The sequence below is a fragment of the Erithacus rubecula genome, assembly GCF_903797595.1.
Source record: "Erithacus rubecula genome assembly, chromosome: Z".
Classification (NCBI taxonomy): Eukaryota; Metazoa; Chordata; class Aves; order Passeriformes; family Muscicapidae; genus Erithacus; species Erithacus rubecula.
The window spans coordinates 19,186,262-19,210,235 of record NC_136661.1 but is presented as its reverse complement, the minus strand read 5'-3'; the positions used below and the strand labels follow the sequence as shown (position 1 = coordinate 19,210,235).

The window sequence follows — 23,974 nt, the reverse complement described above, 5'->3', positions numbered from 1 at the left end:
CACTTTATGTTCTTCAACAGGCCTTAAACTTAATTACAACTTTTTAAAGAAGATTGAGAAGACAGTGAGCTAAACTTGTGCCATACCTGGGTCTGCTGCAGTGAAAGGAACACCATCAGAAGTGTAAAATGTTGGTTCATTCTAAAAATGAAGTCATACAGAGAGAGTTTTCAGAGAGAGATTTGTAGTGTTGAGTAATGCAATTGTCTGAGTCAAACCAAATTCACACTAAATTAAGGAACTGAAATGTCCATATATTCTTACCATAAAATAGTTTGGGTCATTTTCAGGTGTAGCTTCTGCATGTGGAGTTGTTCCATGAACTCTACCCCAGTTACTAGATCGCAGTTCTACTAGTTTCAGAAGCATGTGTTTCACATCTCTGAAATAGAGAAGCACAACAAAAGTTAGAATGTTTTGTGCCAAGCAAGAAACTTGGCTTCTCTTATTGTGCAAATATAAGATAGTTAAATCCATCCAAAAAACAAATTAAAGAAGGACAAAATTTGGTCCAGTGTGTAGATAATTTTGAATTTAATTTTACAACTGCAAGTCTAGTTTTTATGTGTCAATTATGAGATGTTCACCCTCTCCCCTTCCTCTGCTGTTAAATAAGGAGCTCATATGAAAAAGGAAATTGCTGTAGTTTTTACTGAGTTACCACACCTTATGGTACAAGTTGAAGAACAAATTCCTTTTTGATAAAAGGATAATACTGGGGAAAAAAGGGAGATGATATTCAAATTTTATTTTAATTATCTGTTCTATGCTCCTAACTTCAGGCCTCTTCATATCATACTCAAATGTATTAGTCAAAACTAAGAAGCAATGCCTACAGTACATTAGATACCAACATCCATTTCATCTCTAAAATAAGAGAAAATGCCTTCTACTTTTAATCTAGTCTATGGAGAAGAATATCATTAAAGAATACATAAATAAATAAAATTTTCAGTTATTTTCCCAGCTGAAATTGATGCCAAATTGATTTTTGTCTTTTTTCTTTTATATATTCTCTATATTATTTACACATATGTTTGTAGTTCTGTAGCCTATTACAGTATTTGCAGCTAGCATTTTATCTATATTAGACAGCAAGACAAAAGAAATTCCTCAGTGGCTCCAAGCTGGTGATCCAAGGTTAGACTCTCTGGGAAGCCAAGGCTGAAACTAGCACTCCCACACACATTTTCATAAAGTTTAATTCCTATCTAAGGTGGGGGGAGGGATTCAGAAAGGGTTTCTCTGGGGGGAGAATTACCTCACCACTTATGTCTCTACCTGGGGATCCCTGTCAGTTATGCTAATTTGCTAAACATACAGAAATTGTATACACATTATGCTGGCTGTTCCTCTTCAGTGCTTTTCCACCTAGTGAGTTGAGCACCTAAGGATCCTTAGAGAAGGATAACCCCTTTTTGTCATCTGTGTCTGGCTTGTGATTTTAGGACCAGCAAAAAGGCATCAAAATTAGTTTGTTGTTCTATGTTTCTGAAGCCTCAGCTTGTGCCATCTATTTTGGTTCCTGAAGCAGAAATTTCCTCATCCTCCTTGGGGGCAGCTCAATTACAATCCACAGATGTTATGAGCTGCTCTTGGCTTCCCTCCATATGGCAAGAGATCACTGTCTGAGCCATCTACAGGTTTTTAGAAAGTTTGCAAGAGCTGAGGATGAAGCATAGCAGAATCAGATGACCTCATGCACACAAGTAGTTTTATGCAATTTTATGATTAGTCAACCACTAATATATTAGTAGTACATTAATCAACCACTCAGTTTTTCCAGATTAAAGCTAAGACCTTGCAAAAAAGTGTGTTGTCCAGAAAAATACCAAAAAAACCCCCAAAAATCAAACCACAAAGTATATTTCATTTTGCCTTTATATTTATAGTAATTTGTATGTATTTAATACTACCACATATTTACTACTGTTTGTATGTACTTAATCCCGTTCGATTCAGAATTAAAAGTATAAACTTTGAGATATTGCCCCTTTTTTCTCTTTGTATATACTTACTTTAAGAGCCTAAAATACTTACTGAAGATATCAAGACCTAATAGGTTAAAAAAACCCCAAACAAACAGTGAAATTTGAATCTCTATTAAAAATTAAAATACCAAAAAAACCCATCCCAAAACAAAATCAACTAAACTGCCCAAAAAATGTCATGTTACCCTTCAACTGAAAAACACCTTTCCTTTTTTTTTATTTACACAGAAAATGACCTACATATCACATTAATTTTCATAAACATAAGTTTTAAAGAGAATTTTTGGACTTGTTCAGTATAGTTGAAGATTTTTCAAGGTGTTCTTTTTCATATACACAAAACACTGCATATAAACTTATCTTCTCACCTGCTACAATTGGCATCCAACACAACATTTTCAGTTCTCTGAATAATTTCTTCCATATCATTCTTTCCTTTCTCTTTCCAGGCATCTTCTAAAACCGAACCTGTCAACTAAAGACAAGTGATTAGTATGTTTTTTTAAAGAAAATTAGAAATTCTTAATAAGCATTCAATTTAAGAGATTCTGTAACAATTAATGACACTTGGACTACCTGATGGCTGATGGTCCCAGCTGCCTCTATCTCTTTCCTAAACAGATTAATAGAGCTCATAAATATTTTACTTAAAACTACAGATGGTATAGGAGCTATATATCCAATATTTATGTTACCTATAAATTCACACTTGCTTGTTTCAGTTTTGAAATATGACTTTGAAACAACTCTTCAGTGACATTGGTTAGATCTTACTTGATATAAGTGCATACTACTATTCTTTATTTCCTTTACATTTTATTTTTGCAGCTGTTTCTACCAGTTTACATGACAACAGCAAATACTTTATTGAGCTTTAGAAACAATTCAGTCTACTTGGCCAGCATCACACATGCCAGAGAATTTCATCTGGATATATATAAAGGAGACCAGCATTAGGTGATTAAGCCAATCTGAACTTTAAATACATAAAAGTCTGAGGCTAAAGGTGCTGCTAGGAATGCTTTAGCAGCAGTCAGTCTAGAGCAGCTATGCATGAAAGCCTTTTACTACAATAACAGGTACTTCATTGCCCAATAGTTCCACAGGAGGAGTTAAATCAGAAAAAAAAATAGCTTGCCACTAAGAGCAATCTCCTCAGCATAAGTATTACATGACCAAAAAAGCTTGGAATAGCACTAGATGATACAAAGGGATAAAATCCTTAGAGAAAAGCAAGTATATTGATCAGCATTTGCTTGGCATTCATAGTATTCCACAGTAATCTTACCTTAATCCTGGATAATTAGGTAATAGCATCAAGGTTAATTAAGAATAAACATATTGCACAGCAAACAGAGAGAAAAATCTGTATCTATCACTGTATTAAATTGAAAAGAAAAAAGGAGACATTCATTGTTTCAGTTGTGAAACCAAGGTAGCCCAGTGTAGCTTCAGATAAACTCAACATTTGCAGATAATGTAAAGCATCAGAAAACACTTGCACGGGAAAACAGAGTCTCTTTGTTCTGTAACACCTTTTAAATATAGCAGTACATCATAAAACAATTTAGGTTTTCTTCTTTTCTTTTTACAGGTTTTCTTCTTTACTGCACTGTAAAGCTTCCTGATTTATGTATTGCTGCTTAAGAATGTTCTTCAGTGGGCCTTGCCTCAGGGAAGAGCTGCCAACATAAGGACTGCCCAGAGGAGTGAATGTGCTCATTGAGCACAATCTCACACGTGCTGTGTGAGAAGCAACTTCCTTAATCATACAAACTTCAAATGAAGGTTTTAAATTAGAAATATCTCTTCCCTACTCTCTGTTTATGATATCAAAAGCTGTTAGAAATGAAATTCAAGATAGAACAGTCTGAGAAGCAGTGGAGTATGAGGAGGGGTAAAGAATGAGACAAAACAAACAAGCCAACCAAAAAAATCTTCAGAAAAATACTGTTTAGCACTTAACTTTCATTCCTAATTTAAGCTCTTTTCCCAACTACAAGTATAATTAAAACTAGTGAAGATAAGGGTTTTTCGTACATAGAGGCTAGACATTTTACAAGGAAAGTTATGGGTGTGTTGGGTTGCAATACAGGATGTGGCTGGAATGTGTGTTCTATCACCATCTGTTGAAGCTGGGTGGGGCAGTGACCCTCATCTCCGTGGCACATATTATCTGCTAATGGGCCATCTCTAAGACCAGGTGGGGCAATCATCTTTATCTTTTTCACAACCCATCCTCTCTCCAGGAAGATGTCATCTGCTGCTGCTGGCCCATTAAGTCCCTCTGTATGACTGATAAAATTACATCATCCCATGGGAGATGCTCCAGCCAGGGGGAGGAGCTGAGCCTTTCCTACCCAGATAAAAACTGAGATTTTGGACACCAAAATACCTTCTTTCCACTGGATTCCAGAGGAAAGCTGGATCTTCCCACATTATCCCTGGACCTTCAGAGGAAAACTGCAGCTTCTACAGGAGCACTGCTCCAGCTGAACCACATCTGCCACTGCAGGAGGATGCAGCCACCATTGAATGGGACTGCTGCCAACACCCTGACAGACAGGGTGTCAGGCTGTATTCTGACTCTGTCAGTATTTTGGGACTGTTCTTTGTAATACTGTATTTCTATTTTAATTTTCCTAGTAAAGAACTGTTATTCCTGTTTCCCATATCTTTGCATGAGAGCCCCTTAATTCCAAAATTATAATAATTTGGAGGGAGGAGGTTTACATTTTCCATTTCAAAGAGAAGCTCCTGCCTTTATTAGCAGACACCTGTCCTTCAAACCAGGACAATGAGCAAAGAGGTTTATTTTCAACATGAAAGAGAAATCCATATATTTCTACAATAGTAATGACACAGACAACACAGAACAAAGTAACATTGAGAATATTAAGTAAGATTAAGAGCCTTTGGCCACAAGAAGTGGTGGACCCCAATGGCCAAGTATCCTTCAGAACACAGAATATACCTAAGATCTCACAATTCATTTGGATTAGTTACAGTTTTGTCCCACACCAAAGGAACAAAACAAGATCTAAAGTAAGCATTTACTCCTTTGCACCTTAACTTCAGTTCTAGAGCTCATTTGCACACAAATAGCCTGGAATTTTTTTTTTTTTTATATCATCTTGTTACTTTTTACAGGCTCAATTTCCTAATGGTACTAAGGAAAACAAAAAGAGTACTTTGCTCTGCTAATGCATAAACCCCTATACATACTTTCGCATTTGCAATTTGCCTTACAATTCCCTATATTAATGCTAAGCAGTTAAAAAAACCTGATTTTTTTTTAACTACTGTCTCACCTTCAGCAGTTTCACAGCACATATCAAATTACTGTCCACAGGATTAGAGAAGAGTGCATTCAGTAATTCCCGAAGGCCTTCTTGAAGAATTTCTGCCCGTGTAACCTGTCCCTTTGTTCCTTTTATCTGCAAAACATATACAAACCCCCCCAGCATTTAAGAGACTTAAATTTTAGAAATTAATTTAGGTACATTTTATCCCTTGAGTGCTGTATGATTTGGTTTGTGGTAACATAATTGATCTCTGTATGCCAAATACTGTAACCATTTTAAAACACAGACTTTCACGGAATCACAGAATGGTCTGGGTAGGAAGGGACCTTAAACATCATCTAGGTCATCATCTACCTCAATCTGCTGACCATACATCTTCTGCATGTTATGTTGAAGTTCTCATCCACCAACACCCAAAACCCTTTTCAGTAGAGCTGCTCCTGACAGATTCTCCCCCCAGCCTGTATTTGTGGCTGGCCCAGAGGAGCACCTTTCACTTGACCTTGTTTGCATGGTCCCACCTCCCAAGCCTGTCTGGGTCCCTGTGGGTGGCATCCCTTCCCTCCAGCACACTGACTGCACCACACAGCTCAGTGTCAGCAGAATGAGTAACGTCCTTACAATTCTGGCATAACAATGCATACCTAGAAATTTGTTTCTCTGATAACACATTGCTGAGAAAAGCTAACAAAAGCCTGACTAATGGTCCAAAAAATCCTAGATTCCCAGAACCTCATACTCTTTTCCACACTGCATTACATATTCTCTATAACAGTGGTAGCTTACTTCTAGAAGGCAGTCTTTATATAATTAAAAAATTACAGAATGGTTTAAAACAAAATGACATAGTCCAAGGAATATGGTATACTCCATAAATACATAGCTTCCCCTGTTCCAAAGTCATTGAAGATCTTCCTTTTTCCTTCTAGCAAGTGAAAAGTAGATTTCAAGGACCACTTATGGTCCAGAAATGGAAGAGTCAGAGAAGAATTCTCCTCATGCCAGCAGAATATTTTTATAGTGTTCTTTTAAATCAAACTACTGAAATAATCAAGTAAAATGTATATTTTTAACTACACTACCGCAGGAAGTGATCTTGGTGAATGCACAGGCATAAAAATAAAAATAAAAAAATTACACATTTTTGTACATATCACAGATACGGAAAACAAATCTAAATTAGGATTGCATACTTCATGCATGAACCAATGACTCAACCATCAGAAGAAATATCTTTAAAAATCTTTAATTCCTCATTGTGAGGATTTTTACAGGTGCCTCAAACGTTTGTTAACACCTCTTATTAGTACCAGAATAATGAATTACATATGTTATTGATCCTGATCTGCTTCTGCTAGGCATTTAATAACATTTAATATGTTAGTTAATTCTATTAATCTGGAGGTTTTGCCAGTAAAAGAAAATACCAAAAATTTAATTTCAAAGATGCTTGTGGTTGATTCTTCCCACAAATTCTTGCACTTCAATTTTATACATTTCTCTTCAAATGATCTTGTTCTTTTTTGTTTTTATGTTTTTTGGACACATGCATTATAATGAAACTGTTCAAAAATTCTTTTACTTTACTACCCTCTGCCTTTAGAAAAACACCTCAAATTATAGTCCATTTCAATGTTTACCTACACGTAACAAAAATTTTATGGAGAGCCATGTGACACCCAACTTTCTTACCTCTAGGTTAAGGTAAAGTTCAGCTAAGAATAGCACAAAGGCATGGAATTGTTTTCTAGTAGTCTCATCCCCTTTGGTAGCTTCATCTCTGTTTTCATACTCTGTTCGACACCTGTAAAAATTAAAACACAATTACACCACCTGTAGCCATACCATAGGTAACATGCTACTCATTTAGAACACTGAGAACTTACAAACTGTATGAAAACTGTTACATGCTGAATGCTGGGATGCATGATCTGTGAAGGAATGAGAGGCCTTCACAAAGAAACAGTGGATTTGCATCCTTTTATAGGAACACATATGATTACATGATTATGTCTTTAAGCACTGAGATATCTGATGCAGCAAAATTAAATAGAACAAACTAGAACATGTAGAAATTCATACAGTGAATGCAATTTATATGATTGAATATAGGTCCAGAATGTGCAACAGTAACACATGTACCCAATGCCCAAAGAAATTAAGTAGACATGCTCCCCTCTTCAGGGTGCTTGCCACAATGTCTTAGATGCCTTTACATTTATTTGATAAATTCTTTATCTTGCCATGTTAAGTGACAGTGATACATAATTCATGACACCGAGCTGAGCAGTATTATGTGACACACTAGAGGGAAGGGACAGCACACAAGAGGGGCCCTGACAGGTTTGAGAGGTGACCTTGTGCAACTCATGAAGTTCAACAAGGCCTAGTGTAAGGTTCTGCATACAGGTCAGGGCAATCCCAAGCTTTAAGAACAGCTTAGGCAGGGAAGTGGTTGAGAACAGTCCTACCAAGAAGGACTTGGGGTGTTAGGTGATGAGAAGATCCATGAGTGCATGCTTGAAGCCCAGAAAGCCAGTTGTACCCTGCATCCAGAGCCCCGTGGGCAGCAGGGCAGGGAGGGGATTCTGCCCCTCTGCTCTGCTGAGACCACCTGGAGCACTGCACCAGAGCTGGGGAACTCTGACCATGGAGAACCCAGACATGCTGAGTGAGACTAGAGGAGGCAGAGGCTGAGAGAGCTGGGACTGCTCAGATGGGAGAAAACTTCAGTGACCCCTTGTAGCACCTTCCAGTACCTACAAGGGTCCCCAAGAGGGTGGGAGAAGGACTTTCCACATGGACAGGTAGTGACAGGACAAAGGGGAATGGCTTCAAACTAACAGAGGACAGGTTTAAACTAGATATTAGAATGAAATTTTTAACTGTGAGTGTGGTGAGGCACTGAGACAGATTGCCCTTAGTAGCTGTGGGTTCCCCATTGCTGTGTTTAAAGCCAGGTTGTATGGGGCCTGGTCCAGCAGAAGATACCCTGCCCAGGGCAGAGGGGTTTGGAACTAGATGATCCTTAAGGTCCCTTCCAAACCAAATAATTCTATGATGTAATTTAAATATAAATACAAAAAATAGGATTAACAAACTATGGCAGTGAAGTAATTTTTCTAGTATTTAGCAACTGTGCCAAAAATACACAGGTTTACATTACAGTACAAAACCAAAATTTAAAAATATTTGAGCAAAAAGGAAACAAATTTTTATGTATTCTGAATGATCGTGTAATGGATTGAGAAATAGTGGAGAAACTTAAAAATCTTAAGAGCTGAAATACAAAATTTCAGGTAGAAACTTCATTGAGAAACAGAAGATGACATGGTCACATTATTAGGTTGTTTGTCTGCACACACCCTCTATGCTCCTAGTTTCACCCATATTAGCAAGCAAAACATAAGCAACCTTAAGTTAATGGCTTCAGAGTATTAACATTAATGTTATCCGTTGGATTTGCTTCAAAACCAAGAACCAGAAAATGCAACATTAACAGGGATTTCCTTTCAAGTTCAAGTGACACACAGTTAAAAAAAATGCAGTAACTTTGAAAAAACAAACAAACAAACCAACAATGACAACAACAAAACAGAGAAAAATGAGTATTTTTAACTGCTGTATGTTTTAGCTGTTCTTCTTCAGTGTTTGCACTACATTAAGGACTCTTCTGCTTCTCCCCCCAGCAGTGAGGAGGCTGGGATGAAGATGAGGGGAGACATGCTGACCACACAGGTATTCCATCCCACGTGGCCTCTTACTCAGCAAATAAACCAGGGAGAAAGCTGCCTGGGGGCCACTGCTCAGCAACTGTCTGGGCAGTGTGGGTGGTGAGTGATCACATGGTGTGTCTGTTTTGTATATGCTAATTCTTTTATCACTTTTATTATATTCCCATCCTTTTCTGTCCTAATAAAATATCTTTAAACCCATGAATTAATTTTTTCTGGCCTCAGTTCTCTTGCCTATCTCATTGGGAGGGTGGAAGAAGTGAGTGAGGGGCTGCAAGCTGTTCAGCTACCTGCCAAGTTAAACCACAACATTCCACTCATGATAAAAGACCATTAGAATGCACAACAGGAAAAGTTTACCACACTTCTGCTGGACTAGAGTAAAAACTTTTCAAATAAGAGGCAAACCAGATGCTTAGAAAGTCAAATGTCTTTTAAACAAACAAACAAAAAAAAAAGAGGCAAATTTCTACAGAATTCTGAAGTGTCCAAGTACAGTACTTCTTCAAATGTCACACAGTAATATTTGAAAGGATATATGACAATTTAAAAATGTTGCATTTTTGCCAACAACAAAGTCTAATCGTTATTAAGCTAAGAAATCTGCAGTAACTGAAAGAAGAAATTTATCCCTCTGGATTTTATTAATCTATTTTATAAATAGAAAGTCAGTTATCCAATCAATGAATAAACCTTACACAGCAATTCCAGACAATAAACAAAAGCACTAAAGAAAAAAACACAATGAAGCAAGTGCAGGCAAGAGTCAAAGGACATGGACAGTACCTATATGTGTATTTAGTATACTTTTGAAGTAGATTAACTTTCCAATTTGCACTATTTTGGGAATCAGTCTAATATAATCAGTTCAAAAGATCCTGCAGAACTTCAAATGGAGTCCTATTTTTATATTTAAAAACAATATCTTAAAATGCATGTGTTCAATACACAGCACGTACTGTGTTTTGATACTCTTCAGTCTCTACTACCATTTAAAATAAGTACCTCTTTGTATGCAACAGGAAGAATTAACACACAAACCAGAAATGTGCAACTGAAGAGAATAAAGGCTTAAAGTGTCTGATACTGACCTTTGAAGCAGAAGCTGTCGGAAGTTCCCACTTTGTGGACTAATGGTTAGATGGTGAGATAGATAGTTACACAACCGTGCTCCCATGTATGAAAAATTTGGGACAGATGTGGCCTTCCAAAATAAAAATGGAAAAATAAATTCTTTCTAAAACTAATGATTAGACTATCAGGAAAAAAAATTTTAAAAGCTTTTTTGCAATCCATGTTTAATGTTGATCAGACAATTCAAGAGCAGACAATTAATGATTAATAATTACTATTTGCCATGTTCACTTTTGTCCTGCTTCAACATTTTGCCATATGTATTTCAAAAGAACTTAAAAGTTCATTATACTTTGATTCTGTGGCTCTAAGAAAACAACCAGCATTTTGCTGTGTCTTCATGTAACTCTACCTCTGCACTGTGATCTACAAATAAAGAGTGTCTCAAGGTCACTTACAGACTGCTTATACAAAAAAAAAAAAACAACAGTGGACATTAAGATGCTTTTTCAATAACGCATACTGTCTCAGTGAACAATGAGTACATTCTAACATCATAAAAAGTTGTCTTCTTTCAGTCTGTAAGTTATTTATTCCATAATCTCTTTTGCCATGGTTAATACCCAAGGAAAGTGTAAGAACATGGCAAGTAAAGAGAAATACTTTCTCCCATACATGCTCCAGCAATCTGCAGAAACTACAATTAACAGCACTTGATGGATCCTTTATTTTAAAGACAAGTCCTGTTACTATTGAACATCCTACACCATTGTCATCTAAAATAGGGTGGTAGGAATGATATTGTGTAAAAAAACTTTGGTTTTAATCTGGTAAAAATTCAAAATTTAAAGGAGTGGCAATTTTACTGTTCACTCATTTTCAAGTCTCCTCTAACAACACCTGAATTTCAGATTATTTCTCAGATTCAGTTTCAGTGAAAAGAGGTTCTGCTGCAAATAACTTCACCAGCTGCACCAAAAAGAAAATGAGGATAAGAACTTAGTAAACTTCCCCTTTGGCTTTATAATTTTTGAATATTTTTTTTACATTATGATCATCTATCAGTGCTATAGATAATGTTTGCATGTTTGAACTGTTCCAACATGTTTGAAACAAAACGTCTTGCTAATGCAATTATACCTCTTACAGACAGAGAAAAAATAATAATTCTACTATGTGCATAGAGTTGCTGGGAAGAAAATTGTCTTTGGAAGATACAACAAGTAATTAAGACAGAAAAATGGAATTCACTTTCCAGTAAGAGGCATGTGAACTACCTAAAAAGACTGGTGCTTTGGTTCAATCAGTTGCTCTGACTAGAAGAGGTACTCCTTTTTTATAAGGTGATCTCTTTTAATACCTTTTCTTGCAAAAAAAACCTCCAACCCAACAAAACCCCAGCAAACACAAACTTTAACACTCAAACACCTACACAAATTCTTCAAACCTTATCTGTATTTTTAAAGCATTATCTTTCTTATTAGTTGGTCTTTACTTGTGGTTGTACCAAACATTGAAATAATTAAATTTTAGGTATTATAATCTGTGTAGCACACACAGACAAAAAAAAAAAAAAAGAAATACACCCATTATCTTCCCAATAATCAACTATTACATTGCAAAATCACATGCTTGGAATAATTATGGGTGGTATCACCACTTTATCTCCAATTCAAAGAAGTCACAGTCTAAGCATGCAGGTTAATCTACCAACACATATCTTGAGAAATTCCAGTTGCTCTAACAAGAACAATGCATTGTATTAACTAGACAACACTCAAGGTTCTTAAACTATGAAGTCAGTGTCCAGCTTTTGGAAGACAAAAAGAACTCTGATCAGACATAAATAAGAACATAAGTACGTAATTAATATTTATAGATAGGCTAAGATATCTTATGCGGAGGTGAAGGGAAGACCCTCCAAGACTTGAGTTTATTTCATTTCACTATTATTTCCTTTATCAACCTAGCATCTGTAAATCTGCTTAGTTGGGTCAAAGTTGTATCACTGAAGGAGATGCTTATAAAGTTCAGCAATTTTAATTGTTTTGTGAAAAGCCAGAAGACAAATAATTGAGCTTTGCTCAAGACAGAAGAATTATAAGTGTTGTTGGCTTTGCTTAAACACCACGTTAGCCTGACATATATCTAAAATTAGATGGTTTTGGATAGGAGCATAGCTTTTTGGCATTAAGCTTTATTTTTCATGTAATTTCAGACTAACATTGAGCTTCTTAGTTGAGGAAGTCACAGTAAATGCTAATGCTGAACTTGTTTTTAAAGGGGGGGGTAGAGAAGAAGAGGCAACTTTGAAAAGACTTCTATTAAATGAGAATCAAAGTATTTAAAACACAGGAAGTTAAACTTTCTCCCAATAAATTTATGTGGAATATTTTAATCTCTTTGTAAACTATCCTCAACAGGTTCAAATAAAGAATGGGAAAATGATGCTGCCAAATGCAGCACAGGTGATCATCATGTCTAACTAAACTGGTCTCAATTAAATTTGCATTAATTCTGTATAATAATGAGAAACCTGAGACTCTACAGTTCTGTACAATGACCAACCAGTCATTCCACTACTACCTATACCAGATTAAAATATTCTGCAGTTATCTGCAATTGAGTAAAAGTCTGCATTCAAGGTAGAACTTGAAAGCAACAAACCTGTGAAATAGTGAGACATCCAACATAATAAAGAGCAAGCCAGAAGCATGGCTTCATTCTTTGCAGCAAGCCCAAAGGACAGTAACAGCAGCTCATTTGCTAAGCAACACATATTAAGCTGTTCTTTCCAATGGCTCCCCCAATTAGTGCAGAGTTCAGCTCAAGGTCTCTGTCCTCATTACCATGGCCATCAATGGTACTGGAGCTAGTTACCCTTAGAGGAGCTTTCCTTTTCTCCAATTATGCTGTTCTGAAATAGGTATATTTCCAATAAAGAAAAAAACTGGCAATAAAGAAGCATTTCCCAAAAGGTGGTATGTATAGTAGGTATGAATTTAACTTTTTTAAAACACCTAGGAATTCAAACTGTCTTAAGACTACAAAGAATTTTTCTTTTGCACAATAGAATAAAAGTGTTCAACATTGTATAAGTTTCTTCAGTCTTTACTATATAAATACAGAAATTAAAATATAACTTTCTTTAATTAAGTACCCTGATTTCAACAGTAGTATGTTTCCCAGGAGATACAAACACACAACAAAGGAAACAGAACAAACTGGGAAAATGTATGCACTTCAGGCATCCCAAATCTGACCTACCATTTCAATTTATACTGAGCAAAATCTTTCCCTATATATTTTAGTCTAAAAGGAAAAAAAAAATCTAATCATTCAAATACTACTTTGATGCAATTATGTAACAAATACTGGAATGCCTATCTTGGACACTGGGTAAGAGAGGCATAATGTCCATCTTGTAAGAAAGAATACATTACCTGCTGATAGATGAGTTCAACAAGTTCTTGCAAAGCTTCATCTGCAATAACCCAGCCATTCAGTGTTTCAGCAAACTGCTCTATCTCTGTTTCAAAACAGCCTGGTTGCTCCGTGAGGTGATTTAGGAAGTCTTGTACATATTCTGCCAAAGTCAGATAGCCATCGCATCGATCTTCAAAGGAGGAATCCTACAGAAGTGAGAGAATATACCAGCTACTTAAGAACAACCTTGAATAACTGTTACACCTTCTGTGTCCAGAAATAACCACACAGCCCTTAGTTTTGAGTCTCTGAATACTTGATAGGTATCTTTATTACACAGTTCACTTCATTTTTACAGAGCAGAGCCTCAACACCTCCTGGAGTGTAGACCTCAGAAACCTTCTGTAGAAACCTCCTTAAGAACCAGGTAAAGTATTTTTACAGACATTAACTATATGTAACCCATTTACAGGTCTCCCAGACAAATACATAAAATTACATTTCCCATGTTGGTTGCCAGATTAACTAAACAACAAATCAAGCTTATCTGCTAAGGGTAGAACTACCAAACTGAGGCTCAACACCCATTCCTGATGTGGACACCAACTTTACTGTGGATTTATGAACCATAGAAAAAAAAAAACCAAACTGAAAATTTGAAACTAAGTATTTTGTCTTAGACAGTGTGCATAGTGCTCCAAAAAATATGAAGAAGGGAGAGTAATTAGAGAAATACAATAAATACATAGTATTGTTCCCATGTAAGAAGTAGTCAGAAAAAATGGTATTTTAAAGTCAGTGTACTTGCATCTCTTGGCAAAAGATGAAACATTGTAAGGCATGAAATGAAATTATTCAAATGGAATTGCATTAATTTACAGTCACTGAGGTTTAAAACCCGACAAGACAGTAAACACACTTGCTCTCTAAAGAGAGGAGGGCTTACCCAGTATCACTTAATTGTTATTTATACTCCCACCAATGGAACATAACACTGATTCAGAAATGAATCTATGTGAGAGTATCTGAAATAAATACTGTTCCAGATGATTATAATGCTGGTATATGAAGGGAATAGCAAAGATAGCAGCATACTTTGTGATGCCACTAGTAGTAACACAGTACAAATAGATCACTTTATCACACTACACAAAAGATTGTGTAAAGCACCTCATAGATTTCAGAAATGTAAGAAGGAGCCTGAAGAGGCACTTGTAAAAAAATTACTTACAATTAGCAATTCAAGACACAGGATTAACAAATAAATTCAGAATTCCCAACTGTTCTACCATTTAAAAATGTTTAAAGGATGTGTACAGTAAAGCTGTGCTAAAATGATAAAATACTTCTTCATTACTTGACGTTCATAAATATGTTAACAAGGATTGTAACTATATTCTCCCCTTCTCCCTTCTACTCCCTTAATAGGGATTTTTCATTACTCCCATTAGGGATTTTTCATTACTTTGTCTTTAAAATGCCTGTCTGCTCTACTGAGAAGTAACATAGATCTGTGAAAGTTTTTTAGCTAGGTATGAACTATGAGTAAGACACATATTGTTGAAAATAGACATCCTGATATTAATTTCATGACTTGTGAAGAATGTATGGGGTAAAAAAAGCAGACTTTCCAAAGTCATTTAGACATGTCATAAGTTAGTGAGGTGGATCACACATCAATGTAACAGAGAAAGATTTCCAATGATATTTATCTAAGTAGAAGAGTTATGCTAGTTAATAACACAGAAGTCTAAATAACTCAATATTGCCCACCAGAAATCAAATTATTACTCCATAAAGCCTTTGACAGTTTGAGGATTGGAGCATGGATACTTCAGAGGTCTTTTCTAATATAAAGTTTTCTGTGATTATAATGGCTTGGGGCATACAAATCGAAAAAGTAAAGGTTAACAAGCCTACGTATGACCTGCTATATACTCTGCTTCACTAAAGAAAATCAACATTCATAAGGCAATATCAAACAGCCCAGTACAATAAATTTAAAACTAGTTTGTCTCACAGATCTATTGCATTACTGTGCAGCTACTGCAGCTTAATTACATACAGCTGAACTAGCATCTCTCCAAACAACCTGTCTGAAAACTCTCCAGCCAGGCTGCAGAGCATGCAATTGCTGCAGCTAGTAAAAGAAGCTGCTCCTTCTGACAGCCATCACATCATTACAAGATCCTTGTTCAGCAGACAGGAAGGTATCTTGGCAAGAATCCAGTCGTAGAGAACACCCATGTTTTGCATGGGATTTGCAATTTGGTGTAATTTGGCAATTACACCATTTGGTGAACTGGTGTCCCTGTTGTGTACTCTTACTTCCAGTTCATAATTAAGAGGCTAAATACAGAGAACTAAACTCTGTACCATATTCATCTACCCATACTAAACATGCAACTTCAAGAGAAGTTCTAGGTTTCAGTAACTACACCAGGGAACTGAACAAATGGGAGAGAAGAATGAGTACTTTAGAAATTAAAAAATATACAACTTTATTAAAATTATTTATACTTGATACTTTAAAAACTAAATTTAGCTCAATAGCTTCTAGACATAAAGTACTTGCACATTTCATTGTCATATTTTAAATTTTAACATCAAGGTAGAACCATAGAATGTATCAACCCAAGAAAAACAAAGCAAATGGCTCTTGATTATTTTTCAAGAGGAGTTGCCTAACAGAAGCCTGTAAGATTACACACCCCTACAAAGTTAAAATATTAATTTCAATAAGTACTCCAAGCCATCACTCCAATTTATTTCTTTAACCTTTGGTAGCTATAGGATGGGATCCTGGATTATTCACAGTAAAAGAGTAACTGATGAAAAGATTATAGATACGCCTCTCTTTTATTATGAGTCAGTTCATGAGTTTACATACAAGAGTAGAAGGGTAAATAGGTACCAAAACTCTTCTGCTTTACTTAAAGATAAACCAGAAAGTCTATAGCAAAGATTCATGAGACAAATCTGCTCTTAAGACTCGGTGTCTGTATATGTACTGATGGCTGTTTTCCTTTATTTAGCAAATTCACATTTCCACTTATGAACTTAATCAATAAAATCATTGATTTGATTTTTCTTCAGAATTCTTAGTAAAAGTTTTTTTTCCCCTCCAGTTATATGGACTCAACAAGTTTCCAAAGTTATTGCAAACCCAAGTACAAAAAGACTGTTGCATATACAAAACCACCTATGCATGCTGAATGAGGTTAAGTGGCACTTCTCATGTCTGGTCTCCTGATGGAAATTTCTGAGGTTGAAAGAGAAAAAAGAAGGAGTGAAGGACTGTGGAACCCTAAAATAACAAAAATCTCACTTGTAAAGCTATAAAGTAAGAACATCATAATGCCCATCTGATGGAATAACATAGGTATTATTATCATACAGCCATTCCAAGGAACAAATCTGATGTTTCCTACCATCAATCCAAACCTATCTAGTCAATAGTTCTGCTGCAGATATCTACAGTTTCCCACGGGTTGGACTCTGTATGCAAGCAGAGAATTCCATGGAGACCTTTCTTCAAAGTACTGATAAAGTTTTGCTGAAAATTCTAGTAAACCTTGTAAGCTGTACTCCTTAAACCCTCTTCATGGGTAATGGAGAGTTTTGAGCATCAAAAAGTGGAAGGACTGGAAATTAACTGACCCAATATCTAATATTACATAGACACAGTAATTATAATGGTGCACAACCAAACAAATCAACACTATTTTTAAAATAATAAATGCTTTTTGCTATTACGAAACAATTGTATATTTTATGGGAGAAACACAATATTTCAGACCTAAAATTCAGGAATCTCAATAAATGAAAGCTGAAAAGTATTAATTTTAGTAAAAAAAAATTTTCTCAAAATTTTGTTTGGATTCAAATTTTAAAACTCATAGTCAAAATCAGTGTAACTGTAAAGTGTGCTATATTTTTTTTTTTTTTACATATTATCCCTGTTTATAAAATCCCTTCAGTTACTAAACCAAAAAAAATCAACAGATTTTGCAATAGTGAAATATTAAAGAAAAATACCACTGTTTTATGTGTATCATAATCTGATTAGATTTAAGTTCCTGCAACATGTTTTCAGAGGTATTTTTATCAATAGATGAGTCACACTCATAGTTTATTCCAACAACACGGCAACCAGGAACTCGCACTTCTCATGTGTTTTTTGCAAAATAGCTGAAAAGCAACATTGTTGGCATTGAAACTTTGCAGTTTTAAGAGTGCACTATGTATGCTATTAAAAAGGTTGTTTGGGTGTTCTCTTTGTCTTGAAACTGAAACACTTTATTTATGGAAAACATGTAACCAGTGCTGGGGCAAAGTATTTTTTTTCCCCTCTAGATTACCAATTCACCAAAGGACTTCCACATTAGCATTAACACTTGTATATTGATTGGCTGTGGGCTTTATTATACAGCAGAATAATTACATTCAGTAAACAGGAAAAGCTGGTAACACTAAGGTAACATTAATTTTACCAGTGAGGAAAAGATTTCAAAATGCCAAACCACCACATTTAGCATTCTAACGAAGTATTTTTCTTCCAGTTATTAAAAATCTATTTGATTCAGTACTTCTTTTTTTAATCACTTGATTGTATTTGTAAAAGCTCACACATGTTTAGATATAGTACCAGAGTCTGACTGGTTGCATAACAAAAGGATATTCAAAGAATTCACAGAGATCTTCCCTGGAGTAGAATTACTGAAACAGTAACATGGAAAACAATGGAGTAGAAAATAGAAGTACCAGCTTTTATTACAGGATGCATCTACAAGTGGCTGGAAGTACATTTCTTCTTAGGGGTGTGGGTAGGTAAGTACAAGGAATGAGTCTAACACATTTTTGCCCTTTGGTGATCACTGAAGGAATTAAGACACATGATGGTACACTAGCTCAGGCAGTCATGACAAATAGTACCTGTGGCACAGGAAATTCAGAAAGGGCAAAGCCTGTGCTCAGAAAAGCTAAAGTTCAAGCTTTCTCCCATGCTTTCTTAAAAAAAGAGAGTAAATTTTGCATAAAAGTGAAGCTACGCTTTCACTTAAAATACAGTACAGATGTAACTACAACAGGTGTAGTCACCAAAAAAACACCTTACTCTCATGTTGGATGTAACCAATGCCCCGTGTAGTCAAAAAGGAATGTGGTTATCTGCTGCAAACTTTGGCAAAATATCCCACAGCAGGGGTTCTCATGTACATCATAATATTCATCCATTACCACTTAACATCCTGCTACCAACTCTGGAGGTATCATCAGAATTTTTGCATCTTTTCAGCAAATACAGAATTCAAATTATATGACATAAAAGATATCAAGAAAACATTATTAATTTGAATACAAGTGAATTGGCACATACTAAGGAATAAAGTCAAAACACTCACTGTGAAATTCTGATTGAAGTTCTGGTTGTATCCTGGTGGATAAAATTCAGGTGCTTTAACAGACAGGTTTGATGTTGCTACAGGATCCACAGCTGACTGAGGTTCAGTCATTTCTGGTCCAGAATCAGGAACTGAAACCTTATCTTGAGATCCAGTTGGAATTCCTGTCTTTTGCAGGTGTTCTGAAAAATTTTTGCCAACAGCTTGTCTTAGAAATCACTAAATTAGTATGTATTAACATAGAGTAAACATGGAAAATATGTATTTTTTTACTTTAACCATGGTTTTACTATAAATATATTTCCTTTAAGTGCATAGGCTTACTTTTTATACATAGGTTTTATTGATTATTCTTAGGTATTAGGTATATTCATTTAAGCACACTCTAGATGTCTTTCTACACATAGAAAATAAACAGTGATGACATGTAAGTGACAAAAAAAAAAAAGGAAGAAGGGAAAAAAACTTCTTTTCCATGTAAACACATTTTCTAAGAATTAACCTAAATAACTAGTAAATCTGCTTGCAGTACATTTGATTATTCAGTGATTTTGCATAGATTTTAGATACATTTCGAAGGTCAACAAATGAGAGATACCACTTATTTTTAGCAACACTTTCAACAAAATGCTCAAGGACACCTGGCTGTTGTTGCTCTTATATACTATTTGCCAAAACATCCAATTGAAATGTTTTTGAAACACTATTTTCAAAACCTCTCTTTATAGAATAGCTCGTAAGTTTATTGAAAACAGAACCTGATACCTACCTGAAAAAGATGACCAACAAACATTGCTTTGTGTTACTGTTGGGTCAATTTTTTTTTTTTTTTTTTTTTTTTGCAAATAGGCTGGAATTCTTCAGTAGGGGGGAAGGCTGAGACCATCTGCAGTCAGATTAACAGATGGGTAAAAAGCATACTCAGATGTGGGGGCACAAAACGGGGGAAAGGACCAAGAGTACTGCAAGCAGCTGCAATACAACATCACACCTTTACCTGGTCCAGGCCCATTACCCAGTATGCTGGTTTTAGCTGGGATAGGGTTAATTTTCTTCTTGCTAGCTGGTACAGCACTATGCTTTGGATTCAGTTTGAGGCAAGTGTTGCTAACACGGGTTTCCCATGATCTGGTGGTGAGCAGAGGCACGAGAAGCAGGGAGGCAGCAAAGACCGGACAGCTGACCCGAACTGGCCAAAGGGATAATCCACACCACAGAACGTGGCGCTCAGTATACAGACTGGGGGGAGCTGGGGGGAGTTGTCGATTGCTGCCGGCGGACGGCTGGGCACCGGTCAGCAGGTGCTGAGCGACTGCTCCGCGCATCACATGATTCGCTTTGCTTTCCCTCCTCCTGCCCCTCCCCGGCCGCCCAGGTGTCCGCCGGCCCCAGGCTCGCCACGCGGACCCGGCCCCAGCGCGCCGCACACCGCGAACGGCACCGCGCTCCGCCCGCAGCCGCGGGAGCCGCGCAGGAGCCCCGCGGAAAGAAAGAGCGGGGAGAGCCGCCCGTACCTGCCATCCCGGTGCCCAGCGGCGCCGTCTTGGGAGGCCGCAATGGTTCCTGCTGCGGGAAGAGGCCGCCCGGCGGGTGCTGCTGCTCCTCCGCCGAGCCCGAGCCGCGGGACGCGCTGCCCGCGGGCCGAGCCCCGCCGCCGCTCTCCGGCGCGCCGCACCCACGGCCCCGGCCGGCACCCGGCGTTCGGTCGAAACTCTCCGACATGCTGAGGCCGGGCGGCTCGGGCGCTCATGGGAGGGAGGAGCGGAGCGGAGGGAGCGGGGCGGGCGGGCCGGCCGCGGGGGGCGGGCGGAGCGCGGGCCCGCCCCCGCCCCGCACTTTCGGTTTCACCCCCGCGCAGCGCCGCGATGGCCGCGCCCGCCCCGCTCCGCTCTCTGCCCGCGGCAGCCTGGAAACGGCGTTTCCAAAGGCACCGTATTCCCGGCGCCTGCATCTCCACGGTAACCAGCGGGGCGAGGTGACCGTGGCAGGGCCAAGGCTCCAGCTACGGTGGAAGAGCTGCAGCCACAGGTGCAGCACGCCACGCTGTGCATACACAGCTGTTTCCACCAGAAAGGGATGGAAAAACTGCAGGTGAAATTCTAAATTTAACCCCATAAAGTTAAGCCTCCGTATTATAGTACTGTTTGGGCTACCTAATAAAAATGTATTTGTTCAGAACGATATATTTTCATGCATAATTTACGCATGATGTGACAACAAATGCTCTTCATATTTAATGTTTAACGTCCACCTTCCATGCCAATAGGAATCAGCTGAAGAACGTGATCCATGTAATGCCTAATATTATCACATAAACTGCAAATGGTTCAACTCACATGTCCTTTTACAAATTAATCTATTCTTCTTCAATTTCAGTCCAAAGTCTTGCTCTACTTGTTTTGCAAACTCTGTGTCACAATCATCTTTCAAGATGAGGAAGGCAAGTGTGATCTGGTGAGGGAATTTATATTTGATTTTCCTGAACAGACTGGCTGCCCTTGTCACTTGTTCCTACCACAGGAAAAAACAAAAGATTGACCCAACACCACACAATGTTCACCACTCAGGGGTGAAACAAAGGGGTGAAAGGAGTGAAAAAAAGTATGTATGATGCATTATTCAAAAAAATCAGAATAGCACTTTCTTGTACTAAAAAAAACCATCCAATCGGATGGTAAAATGGTGCCTTTAGAAGTCAAGTTCCTATTGGGTTTATTATTACATGTTTGCATTTTCAATTATTAACAGGAGAGGGGCAGGGTATAAAAAATTTGTTAGTTCCCCAAGGCATGAATTGGACAGATTTTTGGCGAGATAAAAAAGTGGCCAGACATTAAAGGTGTCACAAGTTAAAATTAATGAGACTCATGGGGAAACTGTTCCTAGGCAACCCTTCTGGAAATATAGAATAGTAAACTAATAAATCTATACTCTGCAACTGGAATGAGACCTGATGCAGGATGTTTTGAATGAGTCTTTAAAAAAAAAAATTATAAGACTTCACTTGTGCAAACCATTGTCAAAAATAATTTAAGCAGTATTGTCAGTTCTTTAAAGATTACAAATTAGCTACTAAATTTCTACATTAAAAATATTTAGTGTTCTTGTGTTGTTTCAGCTCCAGTTAACACCTATATTGTGACCTCTGTCCTCATCTGTAGACTTCGCCTTGACAGGAGGAGAATGAAAAGCTTACATTAAGGTGAAGATGAAAGATGAAATAGTCCATCATTATATACTGGGATCACTTTTGAATATGCCAGTCTTTCAAGTTAGCAAATCTCATTCTTTAAGGTATACACCTAAGAGGAACTGAACGCTTAAGTTACTGAACAGGACAAATTTTCACCTTTGGACATAAATGTGAATTCTTTTCACTTTGCTGACATTTTATATTATATTAATTTAATGGCCACTTGACAACTACTTACCATTTAAAGTGGAATGTGATCCCAAATCCATATTTTTCTTACAGATGCACTACTTCAGTTTGGATGAACGCAGTTGTGTTTGCTTGGGAACCCAAAAATTTCCTCTCCCTAGTGTAGACACCTAAAACAAAATTAAGAAAAATAATTGGGTAGTTAATTCCAAAATGACCACCCCCAAATACTACATTCAACAGTACACCCCTTTAGACTGCTTAACATTATGGTTAGAATGTTTTGGCCTGAGTAGCTGAAGTCCTGTGAATTGCTTCAAGCCTCTGAGATCACACTGCAGAACCCCTAAGATCACTAAACTAGACAGACCTATCCTAAGCACCCAATGATGAAATGGATTAAAACTTTCACCACTGGGCACTAGGAGACACCTGCTTTGTTCTAAGTGTCTTACCTAAAAATTTAAAACGTAGTTCAGAACCAAATCCACACATATCTCCAGTGCTGGGGGTCGAGAAATCACACACTGTAACCTTGTCACTATTCAGAACACAGGAATTTGTACATGCTCTATTTTTTACAAAAATGCTGATAATTTTTTTCTGATTAGAGAAAACGAGAGGGCTGGTTCTAGCTTTTGAAGTGTAATTTATTGTTAATAGCTGGAATTATTCCAATTGCTATCATACTGATGAGGCATGTTGTTGTAGGAGTCAAAGGTTATCGAGCCCAAGACACAAAGCACAGGTATAATCTGTAGCTCTAAAACTACAGATTTCACACATGCTTATTTAAATGCACGGTAATGAACATTTAGCACTAGAGTATCCTATTAATTACTCTCAGGGTAGCTCTTATGTTTTCAGTGCTTAACTTTACTTGCTAAGTCACCATTTACAAGTCTGGAAGCTGTGTGACTCCTCCAGCAACATGTAGTTTTGCATGAGCAGCTACACAGACTGAAGTAAATTTTTAAAAAACCAAATCAAAATATGCCTAACTCATATATGGACCCCACAGATCGTGTGAAGTAAGACAACCTATGCAGGATCGTGTGAAAACAATATATGGAGGCAATGGGCAGTGTGTGGCTGCTGCCCTCTGGAACTGCCTCTCCAACCCCATGTGCTCTGCATCCAGCCATGCATTATTTCAACAGCTAAAGAATCCATTAAGCACAGAATCCATTAAGTTGGGAAAGACCGCTGAGATCATCGAGTCCAGCCGACGAGCGAGCATCACCACGACAACCAGACCATGGCACGGAGCGCCACGTTCGGTCTTCCCTTACACAGCGCCAGCGACGGGGACTCCGCCGCCTCGCGGGGCAGCCCACCCCAACATCTGATCACCCTTCCTGCGAAGAAATTCCTCCTAACGCCCAAAGTCGACACAGATCCCCATTTTCTGATCCCGTACTGCACCCACCGCTCCGACGCCTCGCTGCTTTATCACGCATTTTAAGAAGTAACAATAATGAAGAGGACACCACCTACGCGCTATGGCGCTAGCCCCACGTCCAACACGCGCGTTCCGGCACGTCTCCCCGCCGGCCCGACTCTGTCCCGCCGAGCCAGCCGGGCGCGGTCCGGCGCGCTCTCCGCGCTCTGCCGCCGCCGGCGCCGCGGGCTCTGCCGGCCTCGCGCACCGCGCGCCGCC

The 23,974-nt window shown here is 37.8% G+C and overlaps 1 protein-coding gene across 3 annotated transcripts in view; it reads right to left on the bottom strand.

Annotated features, from left to right (window-relative positions):
- Positions 1-23,974, bottom strand: part of PAIP1 (poly(A) binding protein interacting protein 1) — a 27,112-nt gene extending 3,138 nt beyond the window's left edge. Inside the window, exons 1-10 of one of the 3 annotated variants that reach the window (XM_079330695.1) lie at positions 23,812-23,974; positions 22,364-22,484; positions 18,933-19,114; positions 13,548-13,736; positions 10,122-10,234; positions 6,989-7,100; positions 5,303-5,428; positions 2,360-2,466; positions 265-382; positions 87-141 (exon numbers count right to left, since the gene is read on the bottom strand). In XM_079330695.1, coding sequence (XP_079186821.1) covers positions 87-141; positions 265-382; positions 2,360-2,466; positions 5,303-5,428; positions 6,989-7,100; positions 10,122-10,234; positions 13,548-13,736; positions 18,933-19,114; positions 22,364-22,394 — 1,033 coding nt within the window. In that variant the 5' untranslated portion in view covers positions 22,395-22,484; positions 23,812-23,974. Of the gene's footprint in view, positions 1-86; positions 142-264; positions 383-2,359; positions 2,467-5,302; positions 5,429-6,988; positions 7,101-10,121; positions 10,235-13,547; positions 13,737-18,932; positions 19,115-20,446; positions 20,722-22,363; positions 22,485-23,807 lie in introns of those variants that run through there. The other 2 variants (XM_079330696.1, XM_079330694.1) reach the window with 2 other exon arrangements.